The sequence below is a fragment of the Oncorhynchus tshawytscha genome, linkage group LG19, assembly GCF_018296145.1.
Source record: "Oncorhynchus tshawytscha isolate Ot180627B linkage group LG19, Otsh_v2.0, whole genome shotgun sequence".
Classification (NCBI taxonomy): Eukaryota; Metazoa; Chordata; class Actinopteri; order Salmoniformes; family Salmonidae; genus Oncorhynchus; species Oncorhynchus tshawytscha.
In genome coordinates this window covers 39,506,620-39,533,295 of record NC_056447.1, presented here as the reverse complement: position 1 = coordinate 39,533,295, position 26,676 = coordinate 39,506,620, and the positions used below count along the sequence as shown (strand labels likewise).

Genomic DNA, 26,676 nt, shown 5'->3' with positions numbered 1-26,676 from the left:
CCCAGCAGCTCTTCACAATGCTTCAAGCTCTTCACAATGCTTCGCAGCTCTTCACAATGCTTCAAGCTCTTCACAATGCTTCGCAGCTCTTCGCAATGCTTCACAGCTCTTCGCAATGCTTCACAGCACTTCGCAATGCTTTGCAGCTCTTCACAATGCTTCAAGCTCTTCACAATGCTTCGCAGCTCTTCACAATGCTTCAAGCTCTTCACAATGCTTCGCAGCTCTTCACAATGCTTCAAGCTCTTCACAATGCTTCGCAGCTCTTCGCAATGCTTCACAGCTCTTCGCAATGCTTCACAGCACTTCGCAATGCTTCGCAGCACTTCGCAATGCTTCACAGCTCTTCGCAATGCTTCGCAGCTCTTCACAATGCTTCAAGCTCTTCACAATGCTTCGCAGCTCTTCGCAATGCTTCACAGCTCTTCGCAATGCTTCACAGCACTTCGCAATGCTTTGCAGCTCTTCACAATGCTTCAAGCTCTTCACAATGCTTCGCAGCTCTTCACAATGCTTCAAGCTCTTCACAATGCTTCGCAGCTCTTCGCAATGCTTCACAGCTCTTCGCAATGCTTCACAGCACTTCGCAATGCTTCGCAGCTCTTCACAATGCTTCAAGCTCTTCACAATGCTTCGCAGCTCTTCACAATGCTTCAAGCTCTTCACAATGCTTCGCAGCTCTTCACAATGCTTCAAGCTCTTCACAATGCTTCGCAGCTCTTCGCAATGCTTCACAGCTCTTCGCAATGCTTCACAGCACTTCGCAATGCTTCGCAGCACTTCGCAATGCTTCACAGCTCTTCGCAATGCTTCGCAGCTCTTCACAATGCTTCAAGCTCTTCACAATGCTTCACAGCTCTTCGCAATGCTTCACAGCACTTCGCAATGCTTTGCAGCTCTTCACAATGCTTCAAGCTCTTCACAATGCTTCGCAGCTCTTCACAATGCTTCAAGCTCTTCACAATGCTTCGCAGCTCTTCGCAATGCTTCACAGCTCTTCGCAATGCTTCACAGCACTTCGCAATGCTTCACAGCTCTTCGCAATGCTTCACAGCTCTTCGCAATGCTTTGCAGCACTTTGCAATGCTTCGCAGCTCTTTGCAATGCTTCATTCCTATAATAACTACAACCTAAAACTTCTTACCAGGGAATATTGAAGACTCATGTTAAAAGGTACCACCAGCTTTCATATGTTCTCATGTTCTGAGCAAGGAACTTAAACATTAGCTTTCTTACATGGCACATATTGCACGTTTACTTTCTTCTCCAACACTTTTTTGCATTATTTAAACCAAATTGAACATGTTTCATTATTTATTTGAGGCTAAATTGATTTTATTGATGTATTATATTAAGTTAAAATAAGTGTTAATTCAGTATTGTTGTAATTGTCATTATTACAAGTAAATGTAAAAAAACGCCCGATTAAACGGTATCGGCTTTTTTTGGTCCTCCAATGATCGGTATCGGCGTTGACAAATCATAATTGGTCGACCTCTAATTTCCACCATCTGTGTGTTATACATTGGGTCTCCCCAATATGCTATTAGTTCAGTGTGAGTATTGTGTCAAATACAATGCACCCAGCACACAGGCACAGTGACTGAACTCCCCCCTCACCCCATCTCTCTCTCTCTCTCTCTCTCTCTCTCTCGGTCTCACACACACATACACACACCCTCCTCCGCTGTAACTTGAGACGATTGTTTTCCTGTCCCTGTGTCCCCTCGAGAAAGTGTGCTAAACTCTGTAGCGAAATGAACTCTGCAAGGAACACAGTGTGTGTAACCCAACCAGGGTCCATTCACTGGCTAGTCAGTCCAAGTGGAAAGCATGACATAGCCGCCGATGATTTCACAACAAATGAACTCTGAATAAGGCTGTGATATCCAAGTGTCTCATCGTTGTTGGATGCTCTACCATAAGCACTGATTCAAAGGTCACGATGAAGATTGTGATATCATTGGATGTTCAGACACAGAGCCATATTGCAAATGTAAGACTTAGGTAGCATCCCTTATATAAATTCATATAGGGAGGTTTAGTATAAGGAGATACTCCTTTAGTTTGTTTTTGATATAAATGGCCTTCAAATTGTCAATATCCTGGCCACACTGTTCACATGTACAGTTCTCTGTATTGGACTCTGACATCATGCATGAACCAACGTGTTTCATTAAGGCTGAATCTATAAGCAGACAGGATAACAGTGGCTCCGCTTATTTAAATAAGCAGATGCCCTTTGTGCAGTAATATCCCTCATTGGAAATATGCAATGAGAGATTGATCAGATCAAAACATTTGATCCCACTCCTTACAAGCCTTGCCAGTGCTCTAGGAATAGTGTGCATATGCGAGTGTGTGTATTTGTGTGTGTGTGCGTCTGCGTGCGTGCGTGCGTGCAAGTCTTTACAGCTCCCCTTATAAACCCTGAACCCAACCCTACTGAATAATAGAGGAAGTAACGGAGAGCGGGCTGCAGCTAAAGTATCAGAACTGGGCATTATAAAACGACCCACCCTATTGAGTAGCTCAGACTGGAGCCTCTTCAGGCAGAGCCATAGTACAGTCCCTAATTAGACCTGGGTTCAAATACTATTCAAAATCCTTTCAAATAGTTTATCGTGGCTTGATTGAGCTTACCTGGTGCAATTGGACTAATATATTAGTCCCAAAAGTGTGATCTCTGACCCATCTTGCACTCCAGGCATACAAAATCAAAAGTTGAAATATTTCAAATAACATTTGAACCCAGGTGTGCGGGCTCTAATATAAACCCAGGACAGCTGACTTGGCAGCACTGCACCACGGTGCTCCGGCGTCATGCAGTTTGACTTCCGTTGTCATTGGCCGAGTCCTGTGGAGTGCTTATTTTTTAATTGAGGCTGTTTGGACAGCTCATCCATCACTGACTGCACACCTCACACCTCCCTCCCCGACAGACAGACAGACAGACAGACAACATGCCCTACTCAGTCATTTTTATTTTAAAATGGTTATTAATATCGTATATGGTCTGCTGCTAAAATATAACAGATACCAACCTACCCACCCACTGAACTAAACAGTACATCCTTCTCATCCTTCCAAGTCCACAAAGGCACTGCAAAGTACTCTATGTACAGGTAGCAAATGTCCGATTTAAAATGTAGGCTTGCGCTTGACATGCGATGGACAATAGCTCATTCTCGTCCTCCTCCTCATGATATCTGACCTGACAGACTGACTTGAACCCTACGGAAAGACTGTACACCAAAGAAAAATGTGTTTTTAGAAGCATATTAATAGATTTTCACAAAAAAATGAAATTGTCCTTCTAATAAGTCTATCCCAAGTTAGGAAATTTGGGTAGACATTTAATTGGAGATGCTGTTATGGTAGCCTATAGTATGGTAGATGGTAGATGCTACTCTGTAGTACAAAGCTACACTCTTAGAAACGCTACACTCTTAGAAACGCTACACTCTTAGAAACGCTACACTCTTAGAAACGCTACACTCTAAGGCTGTCCCCATAGGAGAATCATTTTTGATTCCAGGTAGAACCCTTTTTGGTTCCAGGTAGAACCCATTTGGTTTCCAGGTAGAACCCTCTGTAGAAAGGAACACACAGGGTTCTACCTGCACGTAAAAAGGGTTCTTCAAAGGGTTCTCCTATGCTGACAGCCGAAGAACCCTTTAAGGTTCTAGATAGCACGTTTCTTCCTAAGAATGTAGTCAGTCTTTATGACTAAACTGACATCAGAGAGGATGTGTTTCTTTTTCCACTATAGCCCTATTTTTCCTGTTGCACTCAAGTAGCCATCCCTTTTAATGGGCCAGGAAAGCTCATTTAGTCACCTTTACGTTGTGGCAACATCGTGAGATAATCTTTTCCCATCGTTGAGGTAGGCTGTAAATAGATTTGTTGTTATTGTTTTTCTGGTGCGTGGATTGGGTGAAGCAGAAGTGGCATAGGGGGAGAGAGAAACACTGTGTGCGGGCATGCACGCGCCACGTGTGTGTGTGTGTGTGTGTGTGTGTGTGTGTGTGTGTGTGTGTGTGTGTGTGTGTGTGTGTGTGTGTGTGTGTGTGTGTGTGTGTGTGTGTGTGTGTGTGTGTGTGTGTGTGTGTGTGTGTGTGTGTGTGTGAAGGAGGGATGGGTCCATGTGACTCACAATTACTGGAAATGGAATGGAGGTGCCAGTCACATGTGCCTTTTGTTTGGCGGCTGCATGACTCCATGACAGCGTGACTCTCCATCTCTGTACAATACACCTGCTCACACTCCAGATCTAATAGAACAGCATGACGCACCTCTCAAATCACCTTGCCTGCTTTCCTTTGTCAACCTTTATCATAGAGAAATCCCACTTTCCTCCCACTCATCACTGGCTTCTCCTTGGTTAATTTTGGTCTGCGGCTTTGCTTGTGGAAGCTCATTGGTGCAACACTGAGTAACTAGCCTCTGGATTGTGCATCCGTACTGCAGCTGTGTGAATCTCTATAATAGAAGGATGGCAGACAGAGCAGTGATTTGTGTGTTTAATTAACAGTCTTAAAGAGGCAGTGCAGTTAAAAATGTGATTTTCCTGGTTTCTTTGTATGACATTTCTACTCTATGAGGTCGAAATAACACTCTGAAAATGTGAACATTATTTTTTATTTTTTATTTATTTTTTTCACCTTTATTTAACCAGGTAGGCTAGTTGAGAACAAGTTCTCATTTGCAACTGCGACCTGGCCAAGATAAAGCATAGCAGTGTGAACAGACAACACAGAGTTACACATGGAGTAAACAATTAACAAGTCAATAACACAGTAGAAAAAAAAGGGGAGTCTATATACATTGTGTGCAAAAGGCATGAGGAGGTAGGCGAATAATTACAATTTTGCAGATTAATAAATTAATTATGATAATCCCCCTTTTCTGCAAGAGCTGTTTGAAAGCCTATTCAGGTGGGATGGAACTTTTGGCACACATCATGACGTCACAATGTGATCTGATTATAATAGACCAGTGTCTATTCATCTAGGTAAGGGGGTGGGCTCTAGACCATCTTATCAGCCAATCAAAGATGTGTATGTAAATATCTGATCCCACACGATCAGACTGAGCATTTCAAGGGCCAACGGAGGCTAACAATACATTTTTTATTAAATAAAGTTATTTTCATTAAATAAACAAACACTGTGACATACAGTGATGATTTAAAAACAACGTTTCATAGACTGCAGCTTTAACAGTCTTTCAACATAGGTGATGACTGTAGTTGGAGACCATTATGAGATGGGGAGAAGCATGCTCTGTCCAATAAGAGGGATCCAGTAGTCATCATGGCTGCAGTTGGGCCTCTGGTTAACACAACCCAAAGACTGATGGTACTAATGTAATGGAGATTAACCATGTGCTAGGGGAGATTGTTCAGTGAGAGGTGGATGTGGATACATTGAAAGGGAAAAATATTATTATAAAGAGAGTTTAATAGATTTTCATCTGAGTCTGTGTGCTTCAGCTCTCTATGTATGTGGAAATAAGGCTAATATGAGCTGTAGCCAATGTGCTGATGTCTCACATAATTACCCTGTTATCTAGAGGGATGAGAAAACTGCTAAAACAGTTTGTCTGTGGGATTGTGTAATGCTTGATGGATAGTTTGTGTTACATTAGATTGGGTTGATGAGCCCTCTTTCAATACAAATAACTATTAACAAACGGTTACAAACAATCATACACTTTTCCTTATATATAACTGAAGGAGATGGGGTTCTTGGACCAAAAGTGTTGATAATGTGTGTGTGTGTGTGTGTGTGTGTGAGGGAAGGGGTCATGATGGTGCAGCCTTGTGTCTGTCTGAGTCTATATGTGTGAAGGCTTTGTTTTATCAGGGTTAATATCCATGGATTGGGGATTGCAGGCCGTTCAGTTTTTGTTGCGGCTCATTGCTTTTCTGCACGGCACAATGGATGATGTTGATTGATGGTGTGGTACAATGGATGGTGTGACAGAGAAGAATGCCAGACATATACAGCTATGGGCATGTGTCAGGTTTACACCCCCAGCTATACCCCCACTGCCCTGCGGCCACATACCTCCATGATGAAGACAGCTCTTGTTGGATAATGAAGAACATATCACACTTTGCAGATGATTGAAAAATTGTGGAGATTCTCTTCCATCAACCCCCAGGATGTTGAATGGATCACATAGAGAATGGTAAAATGGCGCTGGAAGTAAAATGGCGCCGGAAGAAATGGTAACAGTATTACGGGCGCCTAACCAATTGTGCTATAATGTGTTTATTTTCGCGTTATTTGTAACTTATTGTGTACATAATGTTTCTGCCACCGTATCTTACGGCAAAAAAAGAGCTTCTGGATGTCAGGACAGCGATCACTCACCTCGGATTAGACAAAGACTTTTTCTTCAACAAACAGGACACACAGGATTTACTTCGAACACCCGACAAGGCCAACATCTCCGTCATTGGCAAGAGAAAGAGACGTAGGTACATAGGACACAGAGCGGGGTTCCTCATAAGGATCCGCAGAAAGCGAGTGGGAAAACTGCCGTTACCGTCAATATTACTTGCCAACGCGCAATCACTGGACAATAAATTACACGAGGTACGATTACGAATATCCTACCAACAGGACATCAGAAACTGTAACATCTTATGTTTCATGGAAATGTGTCTGAATGATGACATGGATATTCAGCTAGCGGAATATATGCTGCACCGGCAAGGTAGAACTGCACACTTCGGTAAGACGAGGGGGGTCTGTGCATATTTGTAAACATCAGCTGGTGCACGAAATCTAAGGAAGTCTCTAGATTTTGCTCACCTGAAGTTGAGTACTTTTCGTGGCTTTTCATTTACCACCACAGACGGATGCTGGGACTAAGACTGCACTCAGTCAGCTGTATAAGGAAATAAGCAAACAGGAAACCACTCACCAGAGGCGGCGCTCCTAGTGGCCAGACGATTTTAATGCAGGGAAACTTAAATCAGTTTTACCTAATTTCTATCAACATGTTAAATGCGCAACCAGAGGGAAAAATATCTAGATCATCTGTACTCCACACACAGAGACGCATGCAAAGCTCTCCCTCGCCCTCCATTTGGTAAATCTGAACACAATTCTATCCTCCTGAATCCCGCTTACAAGCAAAAATTCAGGCAGGAAGCACCAGTGACTCGGTCTATAAAAAACTGGTGAGATAAAGCAGATGCTAAACTACAGGATTGGTTTGCTAGCACAGACTGGAACATGTTCCTGGATTCTTCCGATGACATTGAGGAGAACACCACATCAGTCACTGGCTTTATCAATAAGTGCATCGAGGATGTTGTCCCCACAGTGACTGTACATACATACCCCAACCAGAAGCCATGGATTACAGGCAACATTCGCACTGAGCTAATGGGTAGAGTTGCCTCTTTCAAGGTGCGGGACTCTAACCCGGAAGCTTATAAAAAATCCTGCTATGCCCTCCGACATACCATCAAACAGGCAAAGCACCAATACATGGCAAAGATTGAATCGTACTACACCGGCTCCGACGCTGCTCTTATTTGGCAGGGCTTGCAAACGATTACAGACTACAAAGGGAAGCACAGCCAAGAGCTGCCCAGTGACACTAGCCTAGCAGACAAGCTAAATAATGCTAAATAAATAATAAATAATATGCTCGCTTCGGAGCAAGCAACACTGTGGCATGCATGAGACCATCAGCTGTTCCAGACAACTGTGTGATCACACTCTCCGTAGCCGACGTGTGTAAGATCTTTAAACAGGTCAACATTCACAAGGCTGCGGGGCCAGACGGATTACCAGGACATGTTCCTCGGGCATGTGCTGACCAACTGGCAGGTGTCTTCACTGACATTTTTAACATGTGCCAGATTGAGTCTGTAATATCAACATGTTTCAAGCAGACCACCATAGTCCCTATGGCCAAGAACACCAAGGCAACCTGCCTAAATGACTACAGACCCATAGCACTCACGTCCGTAGACATGAAATGCTTTGAAAGGCTAATGGCTCACATCAACACCATTATCCAAGAAACCCTAGACCCACTCCAATTTGCGTACCACAAACAGATCCACAGATGATGCAATCGCTATTGCACTCCACACTGCCCTTTCTCACCTGGACAAAAGCAACACCTACGTGAGAATGCTATTCACTGACTACAGCTCAGCATTCAACACCATAGTTCCCTCAAAGCTCATCACTAAGGTAAGGATCCTGGGACTAAACACCTCCCTCTGCAACTGGATCCTGCACTTCCTGACGGGCCACCCCCAGGTGGTGAGGGTAGGTAGCAACACATCCGCCACGCTGATACTCAACACTGGAGCCCCTCAGGGGTGCATGCTCAGTCCCCTCCTGTACTCCCTGTTCACCCACACCATCATTAAGTTTGCAGACGACACAACAGTGGTAGGCCTGATCACCAACAATGACAAGACAGCCTATAGGGAGGTCAGAGACCTGGCCGGGTGGTGCCAGAATAACAACCTATCCCTCAACATAATCAAGACAAAGGAGATGATTGTGGACTACAGGAAAAAGCAGATTGAGAACGCCCCCATTCTCATCAACGGGGCTGTAGTGGAGCAGGTTGAGAGCTTCACGTTCCTTGGTGTCCACTTTAAAACAGACTAGAATGGTCCAAACACACCAAGACAGTCGTGAAGAGGGCATGACAAAGCCTATTCCCCCTCAGGAAACTAAAAAGATTTGGAATGGGTCCTCAGATCATCAAAAGGTTCTACAGCTGCAACATCAAGAGCATCCTGACTGGTTGCATCACTGCCTGGTACGACAACTACTCGGCCTCTGACCGCAAGGCACTACAGAGGGTAGTGTGACCGGCCCAGTACATCACTGGGGCTAAGCTGCCTGCCATCCAGTACCTCTACCCCAGCCATCCCAGTCATAGAATGTTCTCTCTACTACCGCGTGGCAAGCGGTACCAAGTCTAGGACAAAAATACTTCTCAACAGTTTTTACCCACAAGCCATAAGACTCTTGAACAAGTAATCAAATGGCTACCCAGACTATTTGCATTGTCCCCCCCCCAAAACTCCTCTTTTACGCTGCTGCTACTCTCTGTTTATCATATATGCATAGTCACTTTAACTATAAATTCATGTACATACAACCTCAATTAGCCTGACTAACCGGTGCCCACGCACATTGGCTACCCGGACTATCTACATTGTGTCCCGCCACCCACCACCCGCCAACCCCTCTTTTACGCTACTGCTACTCTCTGTTTATCATATATCACTTTAACCAAACCTACAGTGCCTTGCGAAAGTATTCGGCCCCCTTGAACTTTGCGACCTTTTGCCACATTTCAGGCTTCAAACATAAAGATATAAAACTGTATTTTTTTGTGAAGAATCAACAACAAGTGGGACACAATCATGAAGTGGAACGACATTTATTGGATATTTCAAACTTTTTTAACAAATCAAAAACTGAAAAATTGGGCGTGCAAAATTATTCAGCCCCTTTACTTTCAGTGCAGCAAACTCTCTCCAGAAGTTCAGTGAGGATCTCTGAATGATCCAATGTTGACCTAAATGACTAATGATGATAAATACAATCCACCTGTGTGTAATCAAGTCTCCGTATAAATGCACCTGCACAGAGGTCCGTTAAAAGCGCAGAGAGCATCATGAAGAACAAGGAACACACCAGGCAGGTCCGAGATACTGTTGTGAAGAAGTTTAAAGCCGGATTTGAATACAAAAAGATTTCCCAAGCTTTAAACATCCCAAGGAGCACTGTGCAAGCGATAATATTGAAATGGAAGGAGTATCAGACCACTGCAAATCTACCAAGACCTGGCCGTCCCTCTAAACTTTCAGCTCATACAAGGAGAAGACTGATCAGAGATGCCGCCAAGAGGCCCATGATCACTCTGGATGAACTGCAGAGATCTACAGCTGAGGTGGGAGACTCTGTCCATAGGACAACAATCAGTCGTATATTGCACAAATCTGGCCTTTATGGAAGAGTGGCAAGAAGAAAGCCATTTCTTAAAGATATCCATAAAAAGTGTCATTTAAAGTTTACCACAAGCCACCTGGGAGACACATCAAACATGTGGAAGAAGGTGCTCTGGTCAGATGAAACCAAAATTGAACTTTTTGGCAACAATGCAAAACGTTATGTTTGGCGTAAAAGCAACACAGCTCATCACCCTGAACACCCCATCCCCACTGTCAAACATGGTGGTGGCAGCATCATGGTTTGGGCCTGCTTTTCTTCAGCAGGGACAGGGAAGATGGTTAAAATTGATGGGAAGATGGATGGAGCCAAATACAGGACCATTCTGGAAGAAAACCTGATGGAGTCTGCAAAAGACCTGAGACTGGGACGGAGATTTGTCTTCCAACAAGACAATGATCCAAAACATAAAGCAAAATCTACAATGGAATGGTTCAAAAATAAACATATCCAGGTGTTAGAATGGCCAAGTCAAAGTCCAGACCTGAATCCAATCGAGAATCTGTGGAAAGAACTGAAAACTGCTGTTCACAAATGCTCTCCATCCAACCTCACTGAGCTCAAGCTGTTTTGCAAGGAGGAATGGGGAATAATTTCAGTCTCTCGATGTGCAAAACTGATAGAGACATACCCCAAGTGACTTACAGCTGTAATCGCAGCAAAAGGTGGCGCTACAAAGTATTAACTTAAGGGGGCTGAATAATTTTGCACGCACAATTTTTCAGTTTTTGATTTGTTAAAAAAGTTTGAAATATCCAATAAATGTCGTTCCACTTCATGATTGTGTCTCACTTGTTGTTGATTCTTCACAAAAAAATACAGTTTTATATCTTTATGTTTGAAGCCTGAAATGTGGCAAAAGGTCGCAAAGTTCAAGGGGGCCGAATACTTTCGCAAGGCACTGTAAATGTACATACTACTTCATTTAGCCCAACTAAACGGTGCCTGTATATAGCCTCGCTACTGTATATAGCCTCACTACTGTTATTTTTCACTGTCTTTTTACTTTTTATCTATTGTTCACCTAATACCTATTTTTTACTTGAAAATCGCACTGTTGGTTAGGGCCTGTAAGTAAGCAGCGCCCGTGACAAATAAACTTAGATTTGATTTGATTGAAAAATTGCGGCGATTCACATCCATCAACCCCCAGGGTGTTGAATGGATGACATAGAGAATGGAGCATGGTGGTTGTCTGAGGGAGTTCCAGCTTGGTTGAGCTAGGCTAGGCATGGGTTATCTCAAGCTTGATTGAGCTAGGCTAGGCATGGGCTCTCTCCAGCTTGGTTTAGCTAGGCTAGGCATGGGCTCTCTCCAGCTTGGTTGAGCTAGGCTAGGCTAGGCCAGGGTTCTCTCCAGCTTGGTTAAACTAGGTTAGGCTATCTCCAGCTTGGTTGAGCTAGGCTAAGCTAGGCATGGGTTCTCTCCAGCTTGGATGAGCTAGTTGTTGGCTCTTGGCCTTATGCTGGGATGCAGGCACTGCAGCCCCACAGTTGATAAAACTAGGCCATGTAGGATAAACTAACACTCACACTTGACTTTTACCCCCCTACTAGCGCTTTACTTTATTAAGTAAAATTGACTTACTATGACATGTGGTTGTCCCACCTAGCTATCTTTTTTTATTTTTTTCGTCTTCGTCTTAAGATGAATGCACTGTGTGGTTGTTTGATGGAGGTGTGTGTCCTATTGTCAGATAGTTGTAATTTCAGCAGCAGACAGATAAAAAGACCCTGCCAGCTGCAGCCCTTCAGTATAAATGAGACTTCAATCCCCCTGACCACCACATGACCCGTCGTGCGTGTGTGCGTGCGTGCACATGTTTGTGTTCATCTAGGAGATGAAATGAGAGGGAGACGGCTCTATAAATCTGTCTTTTGTTAATCGCAACCCCAAACACCAGAGCCGGAGACTCTTGAGTATGAAAAATTCACTATCCGCTCCTTATTACATCTATTACATTTTTTATAAGCAACTTTTTCAATTTTAACCCTGGAGGGGTGAGTCCTGGCTTTTCTCAGTGTTGTCTGTGTCTCAGGAACATCCAGTGACGCACTCTAAGAAACCAATGGTTTCCAGGTGAAGACGCTCCGCTCTGACGTGGGTGGGTGGGACTGGGGAAATGAATAGTGAGCTGTGGTTGCCGCACAGCAGGCTCAGCACTTACTGTAACAACAGGCCCAGCTCTTACTGTAACAACAGGACCAGCTCTTACTGTAACAACAGGCCCAGCTCTTACTGTAACAACAGGCCCAGCTCTTACTGTAACAACAGGCCCAGCTCTTACTGTAACAACAGCCCAGCTCTTACTGTAACAACAGGCCCAGCTCTTACTGTAACAACAGGCCCAGCTCTTACTGTAACAACAGGCCCAGCTCTTACTGTAACAACAGGACCAGCTCTTACTGTAACAGCAGGCCCAGCTCTTACTGTAACAACAGGCCCAGCTCTTACTGTAACAACAGGCCCAGCTCTTACTGTAACAACAGGCCCAGCTCTTACTGTAACAACAGGCCCAGCTCTTACTGTAACAACAGGCCCAGCTCTTACTGTAACAACAGGCCCAGCTCTTACTGTAACAGCAGGCCCAGCACCTACTGTAACAGCAGGCCCAGCTCTTACTGTAACAACAGGCCCAGCTCTTACTGTAACAACAGGCCCAGCTCTTACTGTAACAGCAGGCCCAGCTCCAGCCCAGCTCTTACTAACAACAGGCCCAGCTCCTACTGTAACAGGCCCAGCTCTTACTGTAACAACAGGCCCAGCTCTTACTGTAACAACAGGCCCAGCTCCTACTGTAACAGCAGGCCCAGCTCTTACTGTAACAACAGGCCCAGCTCTTACAGTAACAACAGGCCCAGCTCTTACTGTAACAACAGGCCCAGCTCTTACTGTAACAGCAGGCCCAGCTCTTACTGTAACAACAGGCCCAGCTCTTACTGTAACAACAGGCCCAGCTCCTACTGTAACAGCAGGCAGGCCCAGCTCTTAGTAACAACAGGCCCAGCTAACAACAGGCCCAGCTCTTACTGTAACAACAGGCCCAGCTCCTACTGTAACAGCAGGCCAGGCTCTTACTGTAACAACAGGCCCAGCTCCTACTGTAACAGCAGGCCCAGCTCTTACTGTAACAACAGGCCCAGCTCTTACAGTAACAACAGGCCCAGCTCCTACTGTAACAACAGGCCCAGCTCCTACTGTAACAGCAGGCCCAGCTCTTACTGTAACAACAGGCCCAGCTCTTACTGTAACAACAGGCCCAGCTCCTACTGTAACAGCAGGCCCAGCTCTTACTGTAACAACAGGCCCAGCTCTTACTGTAACAACAGGCCCAGCTCTTACTGTAACAGAAGGCCCTCGTCTCTTTCCTCCTCCACTTTCTCCACTACTCCTTCTCTCCCGTCTATCCTTCTCAAACTCTTAGCCTTTCTTTTCCTCTCGCTTCCACATACTGTTTTACTCTTCCTCTTCTCCTCTAGGTTGAAGATGGGAAGGTTCAGACACCGTAATAGTCCATGCGGAAACATTTGAAAATGAACAAATTCATGGGATTAGCACCGTCGCTGGGTTCTACAGGATTAGCATTGAAAACGTGACTAGTAGTCAGGACGTCCAGTAATAAAGTGGCTGTAGATTATTTTAAAATCATTTAAATGACTAGAATGACAGTCAAGCAGTTATACTATGTGTTCACTGAGTATTTAGCTGAAATTCACTACGATTGTGTTTATTTTTCACTTTGATGGCAAACTTTCTGTGCTGCTACCATTCTCTCCCAGTCATTCCAAATGCGGAAGCTGGTCCCTTGTTGAATTCAGGTACAAAGAGTTATGGGATATTAGAAAGCTCTTGTCTTAACCTGTATGTTTTCAACCTAGCTTCTCCTCATATTCCTTCTCTCATCCCTCTGACCCACCCTCCGCCACCTGTTCTGTGTCTCTGGAGGAGATGCTGTTTCCTCAGCTGGAGCCCTGTGGTGCTCTATGATGTCCTCTACCACTCAATTACTCCCTACCAAGATGTACAGAGAAACAGACAGATACTCCCTACCAAGATGTACAGAGAAACAGACAGACAGATAAACAAAGACACACAGATAGACACACAGACACGTGCTGATAGCACATTCACACTGACTTCTGACGCACATACACACACATACACATATACGCACACACTCTCGCACCATACACACACAAAGCAAACCTGCAGGTGCTTCAATGCCCTCCCTCGGCCCATGAAAGAAGAAAAACAGAGAGACACATACTTTTCTCACCTCCAGGATATTAGAATATTTTGGGGTGTGGTTAGCTCACAGGTCTTTTTGTGCAACCGGGAGTACGTGTGTCATTCCAGTTTATCTGATGTGTTGTGTTATGTCATTGCAAGGCAAATGATCAGCAACTGTGTGTTGTGAAAGTTCTTGTTGTCAATTGAGAACTGTTGACCAAATCAGTGGTTCTTAATTCTCTCCTCAGGGTCCCCAAGCCGGTGCAGACCTAGCACAGCTGATTGAACTTGTGAATTAACACAATAATAACAACTATGGAATTTTAACACTATAAAAGTACTTTGAGTCAGTCATGCAGTCACAGTTACAGTTGAAGTCGGAAGTTTACATATACCTTTGCCTAATACATTTTAACTCAGTTTTTCACAATTCCTGACATTTAAACCTCACCAAAATTCCCTGTCTTAGATCAGTTAGGATGACCACTTTATTTTAAGAATGTGAAATGTCATAATAATAGTAGAGAGAATGATTTATTTCAGCTTTAATTTCTTTCATCACATTCCCAGTGGGTCAGAAGTTTACATACACTCAATTAGTATTTGGTAGCATTGCCTTTAGATTGTTTAACTTGGGTCAAACATTTCGGGTAGCCTTCCACAAGTTTCCCACAATGAGTTGGGTGAATATTGGCCCATTCCTCCTGACAGAGCTGGTGTAACTGAGTCAGGTTTGTAGGTCACCTTGCTCGCACACACTTTTTCAGTTCTGTCCAAAAATGTTATATAGGTTTGAGGTCAGGGCTTTGTGATGGCCACTCCAATACCTTGACTTTGTTGTCCTTAAGCCATTTTGCCACAACTTTAGAAGTCTGCTTGGGGTCATTGTCCATTTGGAAGACCCATTTGCAACCAAGCTTTAACTTCCTGACTGATGTCTTGAGATGTTGCTTCAATAAATCCACATAATTTTCCATCCTCATGATGCCATCTATTTTGTGAAATGCACCAGTCCATCCTGCTGCAAAGCACCCCCACAACATGACGCTGTCACTCCCGTGCTTCATGGTTGGGATGGTGTTCTTCGGCTTACAAGATTCCCCCTTTTTCCTCCAAACATAACGATGGTCATTATGGCCAAACAGTTCTATTTTTGTTTCATCAGACCAGAGGACATTTCTTCAAAAAGTACGATCTTTGTCCCCATGTGCAAGTTGCAAACGGTAGTCTGGCTTTTTTATGGCGGGTTTGGAGCAGGGTCTTCTTCCTTGCTGAGCGCCTTTTCAGGTTATGTTGATATAGGACTCGTTTTACTGTGGATATAGATACTTTTGTACCTGTTTCCTCCAGCATCTTCACAACGTCCTTTGCTGTTGTTCTGGGATTGATTTGCACTTTCGCACCAAAGTACGTTCATCTCTAGGAGACAGAACGCATCTCCTTCCTGAGCGGTATGATGGCTGCGTGGTCCCATGGTGTTTATACTTGCATACTATTGCTCGTACAGATGAACATGGTACCTTCAGGCGTTTGGAAATTGCTCCCAAGGATGAACCAGACTTTCTGGAATTTTCCAAGCTGTTCAAAGGCACAGTCAACTTAGTGTATGTTAACTTCTGACCCACTGGAATTGTGATACAGTGAATTATAAGTGAAATAATCTGTCTGAAAACAATAGTTGGAAAAATGTATTGTGTCATGCACAAAGTAGATGTCCTAACCAACTTGCCAAAACTATAGTTTGTTTACAAGAATTTTGTGGAGTGGTTGAAAAACGAGTTTTAATGACTCCAATCTAATGTAAACTTCCGACTTCAACTGTACGTATTGCTGCCCATCTCATAAGGACACGAAGAAGTAAAACAAGCTGTGTGTGACTTCAGCGTAACACGGTATGGCCTAATGTATTTAGCATAGCTCATCTCTTTGTAGCATAGTACATCACAGCTTAGCCTGGTTAACCTGAACATGTGCTGTAGCATAGAAACATTTCAGTGTATAATTCAATGAAGCTTCAGTATAGTTTGTTGGTTTCTAGGCTATACAGTACATCAATCATATACCAGCTCTGCTCCAGCCTCCATTCTTGTATTGTAGGAACAGTAAAGCCTTGGTCTCATAGGAGCACCTGTCTGTCTCTGTGTAGGAAGATTCAGTACAGGACAGACAGGTCAGTGCTGCTCACAGCCTCTCCCTGTGTGTGTGTGTTACTGTGAATGTGTTTGTATTTCACTTAGTATGACTGACATAGTGTTTTTCTTAACTCTATGACTGCCTATTCTGCATGGCCTCTACAACAACCCCCACAGTCATAAATATGTTTGTTCTACCCAGTCAATGTGTTGAGACTAAGAGTGTCACGTGCCTGCTGCTGATGACAACACCACTCTCTCTGTCTCTCTATAGATGAGGCCATGATACCAGCCATTATACACTCCCACATTTCCACAGCAACAGTGGAAACAAACACAATATCTCACCCCAGTCTGCACCACTCAGTAACATTTAAGTGATAATGTCTGAAAAGCCGGTGTTTGGAGGATATATTGGCACAGCTGTTGTTAGGCCCGAGACAAAGTCGGGTTACCAACATATTCAAATAAGGATAGATTTTTATTAGATTTTTTTTGTTAATACATTTATTCATACTGTTTCATCCTTCCACAAGATATAGTCCTGACACAAATCTAGGGTTGCTACCGAAGCCGGCTGGTCGTTCGTTCTATCGGTTTGGTTGCAAGAGACGCGACCTAGTCATTCAGTATTTTTGTTGTTCTAAATGCTCCATTGCCCTACTGACTGGCAACATTCTTATCCCTTGCTTGCTAGCTAGCCAACTACGGCTAACTTACAATCACATCAAACAGTGCAGCCAGAATAACAACAGAGTAGCTGCATTTGCATTTGTTTTAGCTGTTTTCTAGTGACATTTATTTGGATGCATCCATAACAATGAGCTAATGATGCACGATTTCACCTGGCATAGAAAATGTGCTCTCATCAGGACACAGTTGTTCAGAGTTGCTATCCAACAACACAGCTAACACAATCACTTTAAACTATAGCTGGAAAGACTGCAAACTAGCTGCACTTGGATTCGTTTTTCCCGGTTTCTATTGATAGTTCTCTGTATATATCCATAAAAATGATACTTATTAATGTTTCCGACTGGCTGAGAAAAGCTGCCTGCCTGTCTGTCTCATCCCAACTCCTGACACTTTCATTTCTATGGGCCTGCTGGAGATCCAATTTGAATATTGAAACAAGGTTGCAAATGTTGGAGAGACAGACGGCAAGGTTTATACAAATTTCCGCTTTTGAAAGCTAAATGTTAGTCTAAAAGAAATGTGAGATATTGTCTCGGTGCTTTTTATAGTGGAGATCAAGTTAATAAATTGCCTGGCTGGGCTGAAGAGACAGTGGAACAAAATAGGCATTTTAACATCGTAGATTTAGCCAGTGGCAACTTGTGGAATAGACAACAGCTAGAATGCGGTTTTAACCAATCAGCATTCAGGATTAGACCCACCCTTTTTATAAAGGACACTAACGACTGTGTCAATGACAGATGTGAGCTTGATAGAACATGAGTGTGGAGTATGATGCTTCTAAGAAAAACACCATGTAATTACAAAGCAGTTACTATGTAACAATGTTGTCACACAGTTATTACTGTGTAGTTATATGGGTATGAGGGCAACTTTTAAGTGTTACTAATTATGGTATATGAACACATTTAATTGATAGCAAAGTCTCTGAATCCAACATTAGCAGCTAGGCTAGTTAGCAAGCATCTCTGCCACATGTCCTCATGATGACTCACAGCTCTGTGTTACTGTTACTTATAACCAATTAAAAAGTGAAGAAACAAGTCAGGCAGGCTGTTTGGCATATGTATTTTTAAAGCCAAGCAGCTGATCATCTCCATATATTTAGCTAGCTAAGGCTTGGTGTTGTGAGAGATGCTGCTAAGGCTAATGCGAATGGTGGTGTGAGTCACTCTGCTGATGTAAGCGGAGAGGGATGTCTGTCTGTCATGGCTGTGTGACAAGCATGTGGTTATTACTATGTAGGTGTCAGAACATGAGTCAGTGTGTTGAGATATTATTGGTTTTCCTTTTATCTATGGTTGGAGTTTCAGATCTCATTACTAATGATGGTTTTTGTTCAGTGGCTTAGGAGGAGATGAAGTGGATGTTTGAATCTATTTGGGTTTTTAGTATCAGAGGTGTGTGTGTGTGTGTGTGGAGGTGGATCTGTGTGTTTGCGTGTGTATGTGGGTATCAGTCCTGTGTTGGCTGCTCAGTCTTGCGGCTTTCTTTTGTTGGTCGTTTACATATGTTGTAAATGTGACTTTCTCTATCCAGTCAGTGTTGTGTGCCCTTAACCATAAATCTGCCTGTCTGTCACTGCTCCCTCCCTGACTGTGTGGGAGGTTTTGTGTGCAAAGCTTTGTTTTCTGACTGTAACCACCTTTTCCTGTCTCTGAGTCCATGGCTATAGCAGCTATAACAGGGAGACAGCCATCCTTTAATTGCCCTTTACTTGGCCAGATACTCTCACACACACACACACACACACACACACACACACACACACACACACACACACTCCCAGAATCCACCCTGTCTAGAGCAGACAGTGTATTACATGACTAAAGAACGTCCTGTGGTATCCCATAATGCTCCTCAAAGTCCCATACAAAAGTCCCCTTCCTCATTCCAATGACTTGCATATCAGCAGAAAACGCCAGCAGTGCCTGTGATGAATAATGTATGCTGTTCCGGAGTCGGAGTGTGGAATTTTTACATTCCCCAGAGCAAATAAGTCTTTCAAGTGTCATAATGTTGTGTGTTTGTGAGGTACCGCTTAGGCAGCATATCTGCCAGATTAGATGCTGTAATCTCCGTAGCATTACTACTATATCCCCCATTCCATTTTATCTGTTACTAACTCACACCCCAACTCTCTCTCTCTCTCTCTCTCTCTCTCTCACTCCCTCTCTAGGTATGCTACGTTCCCCTATTCGTCCCTGGCTCAATGTGGAATAAGGCACCCCAAACCGTCCCCATTCTTTGGGAACCTGTTTCTATTTCGTCAGGTAAGATACTGACTGTTAAGGAAGAATCCACACTCTCACAAAAAGAAACCACTGAATTTAAGCATATTTCCCCTGCCAACCAGTGTGATATTTGTGTGTGCAATCAATACAGAGTTCAATGCAGGATTTTCTTCCCTTTTTACTGAGACAAGGGTATTGCCTGTCTTTTTTGGTTACATACATTGAAAATACGTTGAAATCACTTAACCCCCCCCCCCATTCCACACGCATACACACACACAGACGCACACACACTCCCATGCAGACATCCACACACCACCCCCTAAGGCGAGAGAAATCAGGCTTCCAACATCTAGCTGCACTTCATTAGATTTGTTCATTAAATACGACTCACAAGTAATGACTTTTAATACCATTTGATTCCCAAATAGATTGCCCTTATTGGTAATTGCATTACTTTTATGATGAATATATAATGTAAAATGTAAAGCAGTGAGTGGGAGGGCTCAATATAACTGATTCAATATGGTGATATTTTATCTCACTCTCCATTCTGCCCACCCCTACAACAAAGACACCAGAGATGTTGAACAGGAATCCCAGTATTTTCCATAGACAGATTGACAGATGGAAAGAGGTTTCATCTTTGTATCTGTGCCATTATTGCATCTTTGACAACATTTTTAAAGTAGTACATTTTCTACTTAATTTGTGTTTGAAAAAAGTGTAAAGCTAATTAATATTGGTGATTTTACCGCCACCTGCAGTGCTGGATTTGGGAACTAAATCTTGTCATTAATTTATTGTGGCCACTAGATGGCGGTGATATAGCTTAAAGCCATTTACAAACCATGTCACTCAATTTGAAGACAATGCTCTGATCATTCACTAATTTCTCCCAACCCATAGGAATCCCCACCCAGTTGACTACTTTAAAATGGTGAAAGACCTCAATGGAAATTTTCATGCTGCAACAGGTTGTACCCAAGTTGAGTCCTGTAATAGGCTAGAGATGATGCTTGCCCTTATGCTTGACATTCAGTTTGACGTCTATTCCAGTTACAAGACAATGCCTTTAAATGCAATGTGTAATTATTGCCCATGGTATGGTGTGGTGACATGCAGATGCTTCTCTGCAGGACATATCTTTATGAGATTCAGCGGTCAATAGTCTTCAGTGGGGCAGGCAGGCAGGGTGGGCTGTGTCCCCTGTCATTATCACTGCAGCTAGCTTTACTGGTCTTTATCTCTTCTCTCCATCAGTCATTTTTTATTTATTCTTCCTACGTCCTACGTCTTCCTACTTGGCCTTATTTTGCAATCAGTGACATTCAGGGATACGACTCTAGTAAGCTTGATTCTCAGATTCAGGACCCAATGCTCTGTAGCTGGCTTTAGACTTACACAATAGTCAGTGCCCTTGATGTCCCTCTCAGCGGAACTGCAGTGTCGGGCTAAGGGCTGAGGTGGTAAAGTATGCAGGCAGCTCTGCCTTCAGTGCCTTGCATAATTACACTGTCTGTCCGGTGGCTGGGGAGAGTCCGCAGGTGAAGCAGGGGGATGCTGAAGCTGCTTTGATAATGTGTGTCAGTGCTGAGACTCAGATCTGCAGACACAAAGAGCCATCTTCTCTCGTAGAATCCTCTGACCCACTTCTGCATGCCACACTCACATCAAACACAACAACAAGAGAGAGTGTGTGTCTTTGTATGTATGTACAGTACCAGTCAAACGTTTGCACACACACTTACTCATTCATGGGTTTTTCTTTATTTGTACTATTTTCTACATTGTAGAATAATAGTGAAGACATCAAAATGTGCCTAAGATGGCGCCGACAGAGATTGTCGCCTCGCTTCGAGTACTTAGGAAACTATTCAGTATTTAGTTTTTTTTAATGTATTATTTCTTACATTGTTACCCCAGTAAATCTTAAGTCTTACTACATTGTTACGCACGCCTCTATGAAGAGGGAACGCAACACCCTGCTACAACTAAACTCTCCGTGAAGCGAAAAAGGTATGGACTGTAGGTGCGAGTAAAAATGACAACAAGCAGAATGTGGTACCGTTTACAAGGACTTTATTCCTTTACACGGTAATATGGGGAAAAGGGGCTGGACGGAACCAAAGCAAAGAAAGTAAATCTCAAAGCCCCCTCTCCTATTTTACCTGCCTACCCACTACTTACCTAATTTAGCACCACCTGGTGCCCTAACCAAAATACAAAGGGGTGGTCCGCCCAGGTCTTACCTAGTGTGTCTAGACAGCGAATATGCTACGGGTATATGTATGCCCGCGGGCCTCTTGCCTAAGCACTCCCTAGGTGCCTTCCCCTTCCCCCCTGGGAACAATTGAAACAGAATATTAAACAATTTCAAACAAACTAAGAAACAAAAGGATGTCAAATAAGCTCTATCTGAGCAACAAACTCACAGAACATACCACTTTCCAGCAAAATCAACCTCTATCACAATCAATCTCAGCAATCCCTACCTCCAGCAAAATCTCTACCTCCAAAAAGATCTCCCTCCTGAACAGAACACTGGCTTTTATATAGCTTCAGAAGGAATGGGTAATTGGAGACAGCTGTGTCTTGACGAGGGGGCGGGGTCAGCTCTCCAATTAGCCCTGGAGTCAACCAATCAGCTGCTTGAGGGATTTCAGGAAGCCATTTCCTGAAATAAACACATGCAAATACACAATCTACAACACATAATCTGGGGAACGTAACATACATACAGCCGGGAAGAACTATTGGATATAAGAGCGACGTCAACTTACCAACATTACGACCAGGAATACGACTTTCCTGAAGGACAATGGATCTAATTCCAAAAGCCTTCCCAAAACAACGGCACCGCAGAAGGGGCAGACAAAGCGCTCTTCTGGTCAGGCTCCGAAGACGTGCACATTGCCCATTGCTCCCGAGTGTACTACTCGCCAATGTCCAGTCTCTTGACAACAAGGTAGATGAAATTCGAGCAAGGGTTGCCTTCCAGAGAGACATCAGAGATGGTAACATTCTCTGTTTCACGGAAACATGGCTCTCTCGGGATATGTTGTCGGAATCGGTTCAGCCACCGGGCTTCTCCATGCATAGTGCTGACAGAGATAAACACCTCTCTGGGAAGAGGAAGAGCGTGTGTATGTTTCATGATTAATGTTTCATGGTGTAATCATAACAACATACAGGAACTCAAGTGCTTCTGCTCACCCGACCTTGAATTCCTTACAATCAAATGCCGGCAATATTGTCTACAAGGAGAATTCTCGTCAGTTATCGTCACAGCTGTGTACATTCCCCCTCAAGCAGACACCAAGACGGCCCTCAAGGAACTTCACTGGACTCTATGTAAACTGGAAACCATATATCCTGAGGCTGTATTTATTGTAGTTGGGGATTTTAACAAAGCAAATTTGAGAACAAGGCTACCTAAATTCTGTCAGCATATTGATTGCACTACCCGTGGGGGTAATACACTCAATCACTGCTACTCTAACTTTCGCGATGCATACAAAGCCCTCCCCCGCCCTCCCTTCGGCAAATCTAACCACAACACCATCTTGCTCCTACTGTCTTATAGGCAGAAACTAAAAAATGATGTACCAGTGAGTAGAACCTTACAACGCTGGTTTGACCAATCGGAATCCGCGCTTCAAGATTGTTTTGGTCACGCGCCCTGGGATATGTTCTGGTCAGCCTCAGATAACAACATCGATATATACACTGACTCAGTGCATGAGTTTATAAAGAAGTGCATTGGATATTTTGTACCCACTGTGACTATTAAAACGTACCCTAACCAGAAACCGTGGATGGATGGCGGCATTCACACAAAACTGAAAACGCGAACCAACGCATTTCACCATGGAAAGAGGTCTGGGAATATGGCTGAATATAATCAATGTAGTTATTCCCTCCTCAAGGCAATCAAACAAGCGAAGTGCTGGTACAGGGACAAAGTGGAGTCGCAATTCAACGGCTCAGACACGAGACGTATGTGGCAGGGTCTACAGGAAATCACGGACTACAAAAAGAAAACCAGCTACGTCACGTACACCGACATTGCGCTTCCAGACAAACTAAACACCTTTTCCCGCTCTGAGGATAATACAGTGCCACCATTACGGCCCGCTAAACAAGGACTGCGCCCCCTTCTCCTTGACCGACGTCAGTAAAACATTTAAACATGTTAACCATCGCAGGGCTGCTGGCCCAGATGGCATCCCTAGCCACGTTCTCAGAGCATGCACAGACTAGCTGGCTGCTATGTTTACGAACATATTCAATCGCTCCCAATCCCAGTCTGCTGTCCCCACATGCTTCAAGATGGCCACAAGTGTTCCTGTACCCAAGAAGGCAAAGATAAATTAACTAAATATAACTACCTCCCCGTAACACTCACTTCTGTCATCATGAAGTGCTTTGAGAGACTAGTCAAGGATCATATCACCTCAACCTTACCGGCCACCCTAGACCCACTTCAGTTTGCATACCGCCACAACAGGTCCACAGACGATGCAATCGCCATCACACTGCACACTGCCCTATCCCATCTGGACAAGAGATGTAAGAATGCTGTTCATTGACTACAGCTCAGCCTTCAACACCATAGTAGCCTCCAAGCTCATCATCAAGCTGGAGGCCCTGGGTCTCAACCCCGCCCTGTGCCATTGGGTCCTGGACTTTCTGATGGGCTGCCCCCCAGGTAGTGAAGGTAGGAAACAACATCTCCACTTCGCTGACCCTCAACACTGGGGCCCCACAAGGGTGCGTGCTCAGCCCCCTCCTGTACTCCCTGTTCACACACGACCGCGTTGCCATGCTCGCCTCCAGCTCAATCATCAAGTTTACAGATGACACAACAATAGTGGGCTTGATTACCAACAACAACGAGACAGTCTACAGGGAAGAGGTGAGGGCCTCGGAGTGTGGTGTCAGGAAAACAACCTCTCACTCAACGTCAACAAAACAAAGGAGATGATCGTGGACTTCAGGAACCATCAGAGGGAACATCCCCCTGTCCACATCGAAGGGACAGCAGTGGAGAAGGTGGAAAGTTTTAAGTTCCTCTGTTTACACATCACAGACAAACTGAAATGGTCCACCCACGCAGACAGTGTGGTTGCGCCTCTTCGACCTCAGAAGGCTGAAGAAATTTGGCTTGTCACCCAAAACCATGAAAAACCTTTACAGATGCACAATTGAGAGCATCCTGTCGGGCTGTATAACAGCCTGGTACGGCAATTGCACAGCCCTCAACCGCAAGGCTCTGAAGAGGGAGGTGCTCTCTGCACAACGCATCACCGGGGGCAAACTACCTGCCCTCCATGACACCTTCAGCACCCGATGTCACAGGAAGGCCAAAAAGATCATCAAGGACAACAACCACCCGAGTCACTGCCTGTTCACACCACTACAAGGCAGAAGGTGAGGTCAGTACAGGTGGATCAAAGCTGAAATCGAGACACTGAAAAACAGCTTCTATCTCAAGGCCATCAGACTGCTAAACAGCCATCACTAACTCAAGAGAGGTTGCTGCCTCCACTAGTCACTTTAAACAATGCCACTTTAAATAATGCCACATTAATAATGTTTACATATCTTACATTACTTATATCATATGTATGTATTGTATTTTATGCCATCTATTGCACCTTGCCTATGCCGCTCGGCCATCACCCATATGTACGTATTCTCATTCACTCCTTTAGATTTATGTGTATTAGGTAGTTGTTGGGAAATTGTTAGATTATTTGTTAGATATTACTGCACTGTCGGAACGAGGACAAGCATTTCGCTACACTCGTATTAACATCTGCTAACCATGTGTATGTGACCAATAACATTTGATTTTATTTTATTTGAAAACAATGAAATAACAGATATGGAATCATTCCATTTGCACACACTGTATATTTTTCTATTGTGTTTTTGACTGTACTTTTGTTTATCCCATGTGTAACTCTGTGTTGTTTTTTGTTGCACTGCTTTGCTTAATCTTGGACAGGTCGCAGTTGTAAATGAGAACTTGTTCTCAACTGGGCTACCTGGTTAAATAAAGTTTAAATAAAAATAAAAATAAAAATCTATAAACCAGAAAAGTGTTAAACAGTCAACTTTGGACACGCCTACTCATTCAAGGGTTTTTCTTTATTTTTACTATTTTATACATTGTAGAATAATAGTAAAGATATCAAAACTATGAAATAACACATAAGGAATCTTATAGTAACCAAAAAAGTGTTAAACAAATCTAAATATATGTTATATTATTCAAAGTAGCCACCCTTTGCCTTGATGACAGCTTTGCACACATTTGCCATTCTCTCAACCAGCTTCATGAGGAATGCTTTTCCATCAGTCTTGAAGGAGTTCCCACATATGCTGAGCACTTGTTGACTGCTTTTCCTTCACTCTGTGGTCCAACTCAACTCAAACCATTATAATTGGGTTGACGTCGGGTGATTGTGGAGCCCAGCACTCCATCACACTCCTTACTGTTCAAATATCCCTTACACAGCGTGGAGGTGTGCTTTGGGTCATTGTCCTGTTGAAAAACAAATGATAGTCCCACTAAGCGCAAACCAGATGGGATGGCGTATTGCTGCAGAATTCTGTGGTAGCCAAGCTGGTTAAGTGTGTCTTTAATTCTAAATAAATCACTGACAGTGTCACCAGCAAAGTACCCGCACACCAACACACCTCCTTCTCCATGCTTCATGGTGGGAACCACACATGCGGAAATCATCCATTCACCTACTCGGCGTCTCACATAGACACGGCGGTTGGAACCAAAAATCCCAAATTTGGATTCATCAGACCATTGTCCATTGCTCGTGTTTCTTGGCCCTAGCAAGTCTCTTATTCTTATTGGTGTCCTTTAGTAGTGGTTTCTTTGCAGTAATTCGACCATGAAGGCCTGATTCACGCAGTCTCCTCTGAACAGTTGATGTTGAGTTGTGTCTTTTACTTGAACTCTGTGAAGCATTTATTTGGGCTGCAGTTACCTCTAATGAAGTTATCCTCTGCGGCAGAGGTAACTCTGGGTCTTCCTTTCCTGTCACGGTCCTCATGAGAGCCAGTTTCATCATTGCGCTTGATGTTTTTTGCGACTGCTCTTAAAGAAACTTTCACAGTTCTTCTGCCGGATTGACTGATCTTCATGTCTTAATGTTATGGACTGTCATTTCTCTTTGCTTATTTGAGCTGTTCTTGCCATAATATGGACTTGGTCTTTTACCAAATAGGGTTATCTTCTGTATACCACCCCTACTTTGTCACAACACAAATGATTGGCTCAAACACATTAAGAGGGAAAGAAATTCCACAGATGTACTTGTATCTGTTAACTGGTTGAGAAAATGCCAA

General features: G+C 43.7%; 1 protein-coding gene across 1 annotated transcript in view; it reads left to right on the top strand.

Moving 5' to 3' along the window:
* The window catches only part of tbxas1 (thromboxane A synthase 1 (platelet)), a 123,284-nt gene that overhangs the window by 14,983 nt on the left and 81,625 nt on the right, over positions 1–26,676 (top strand). The window contains exon 3 of the mRNA XM_024379836.2: positions 19,248–19,341. Coding sequence (XP_024235604.1) covers positions 19,248–19,341 — 94 coding nt within the window. The remainder of the gene's footprint in view (positions 1–19,247; positions 19,342–26,676) is intronic.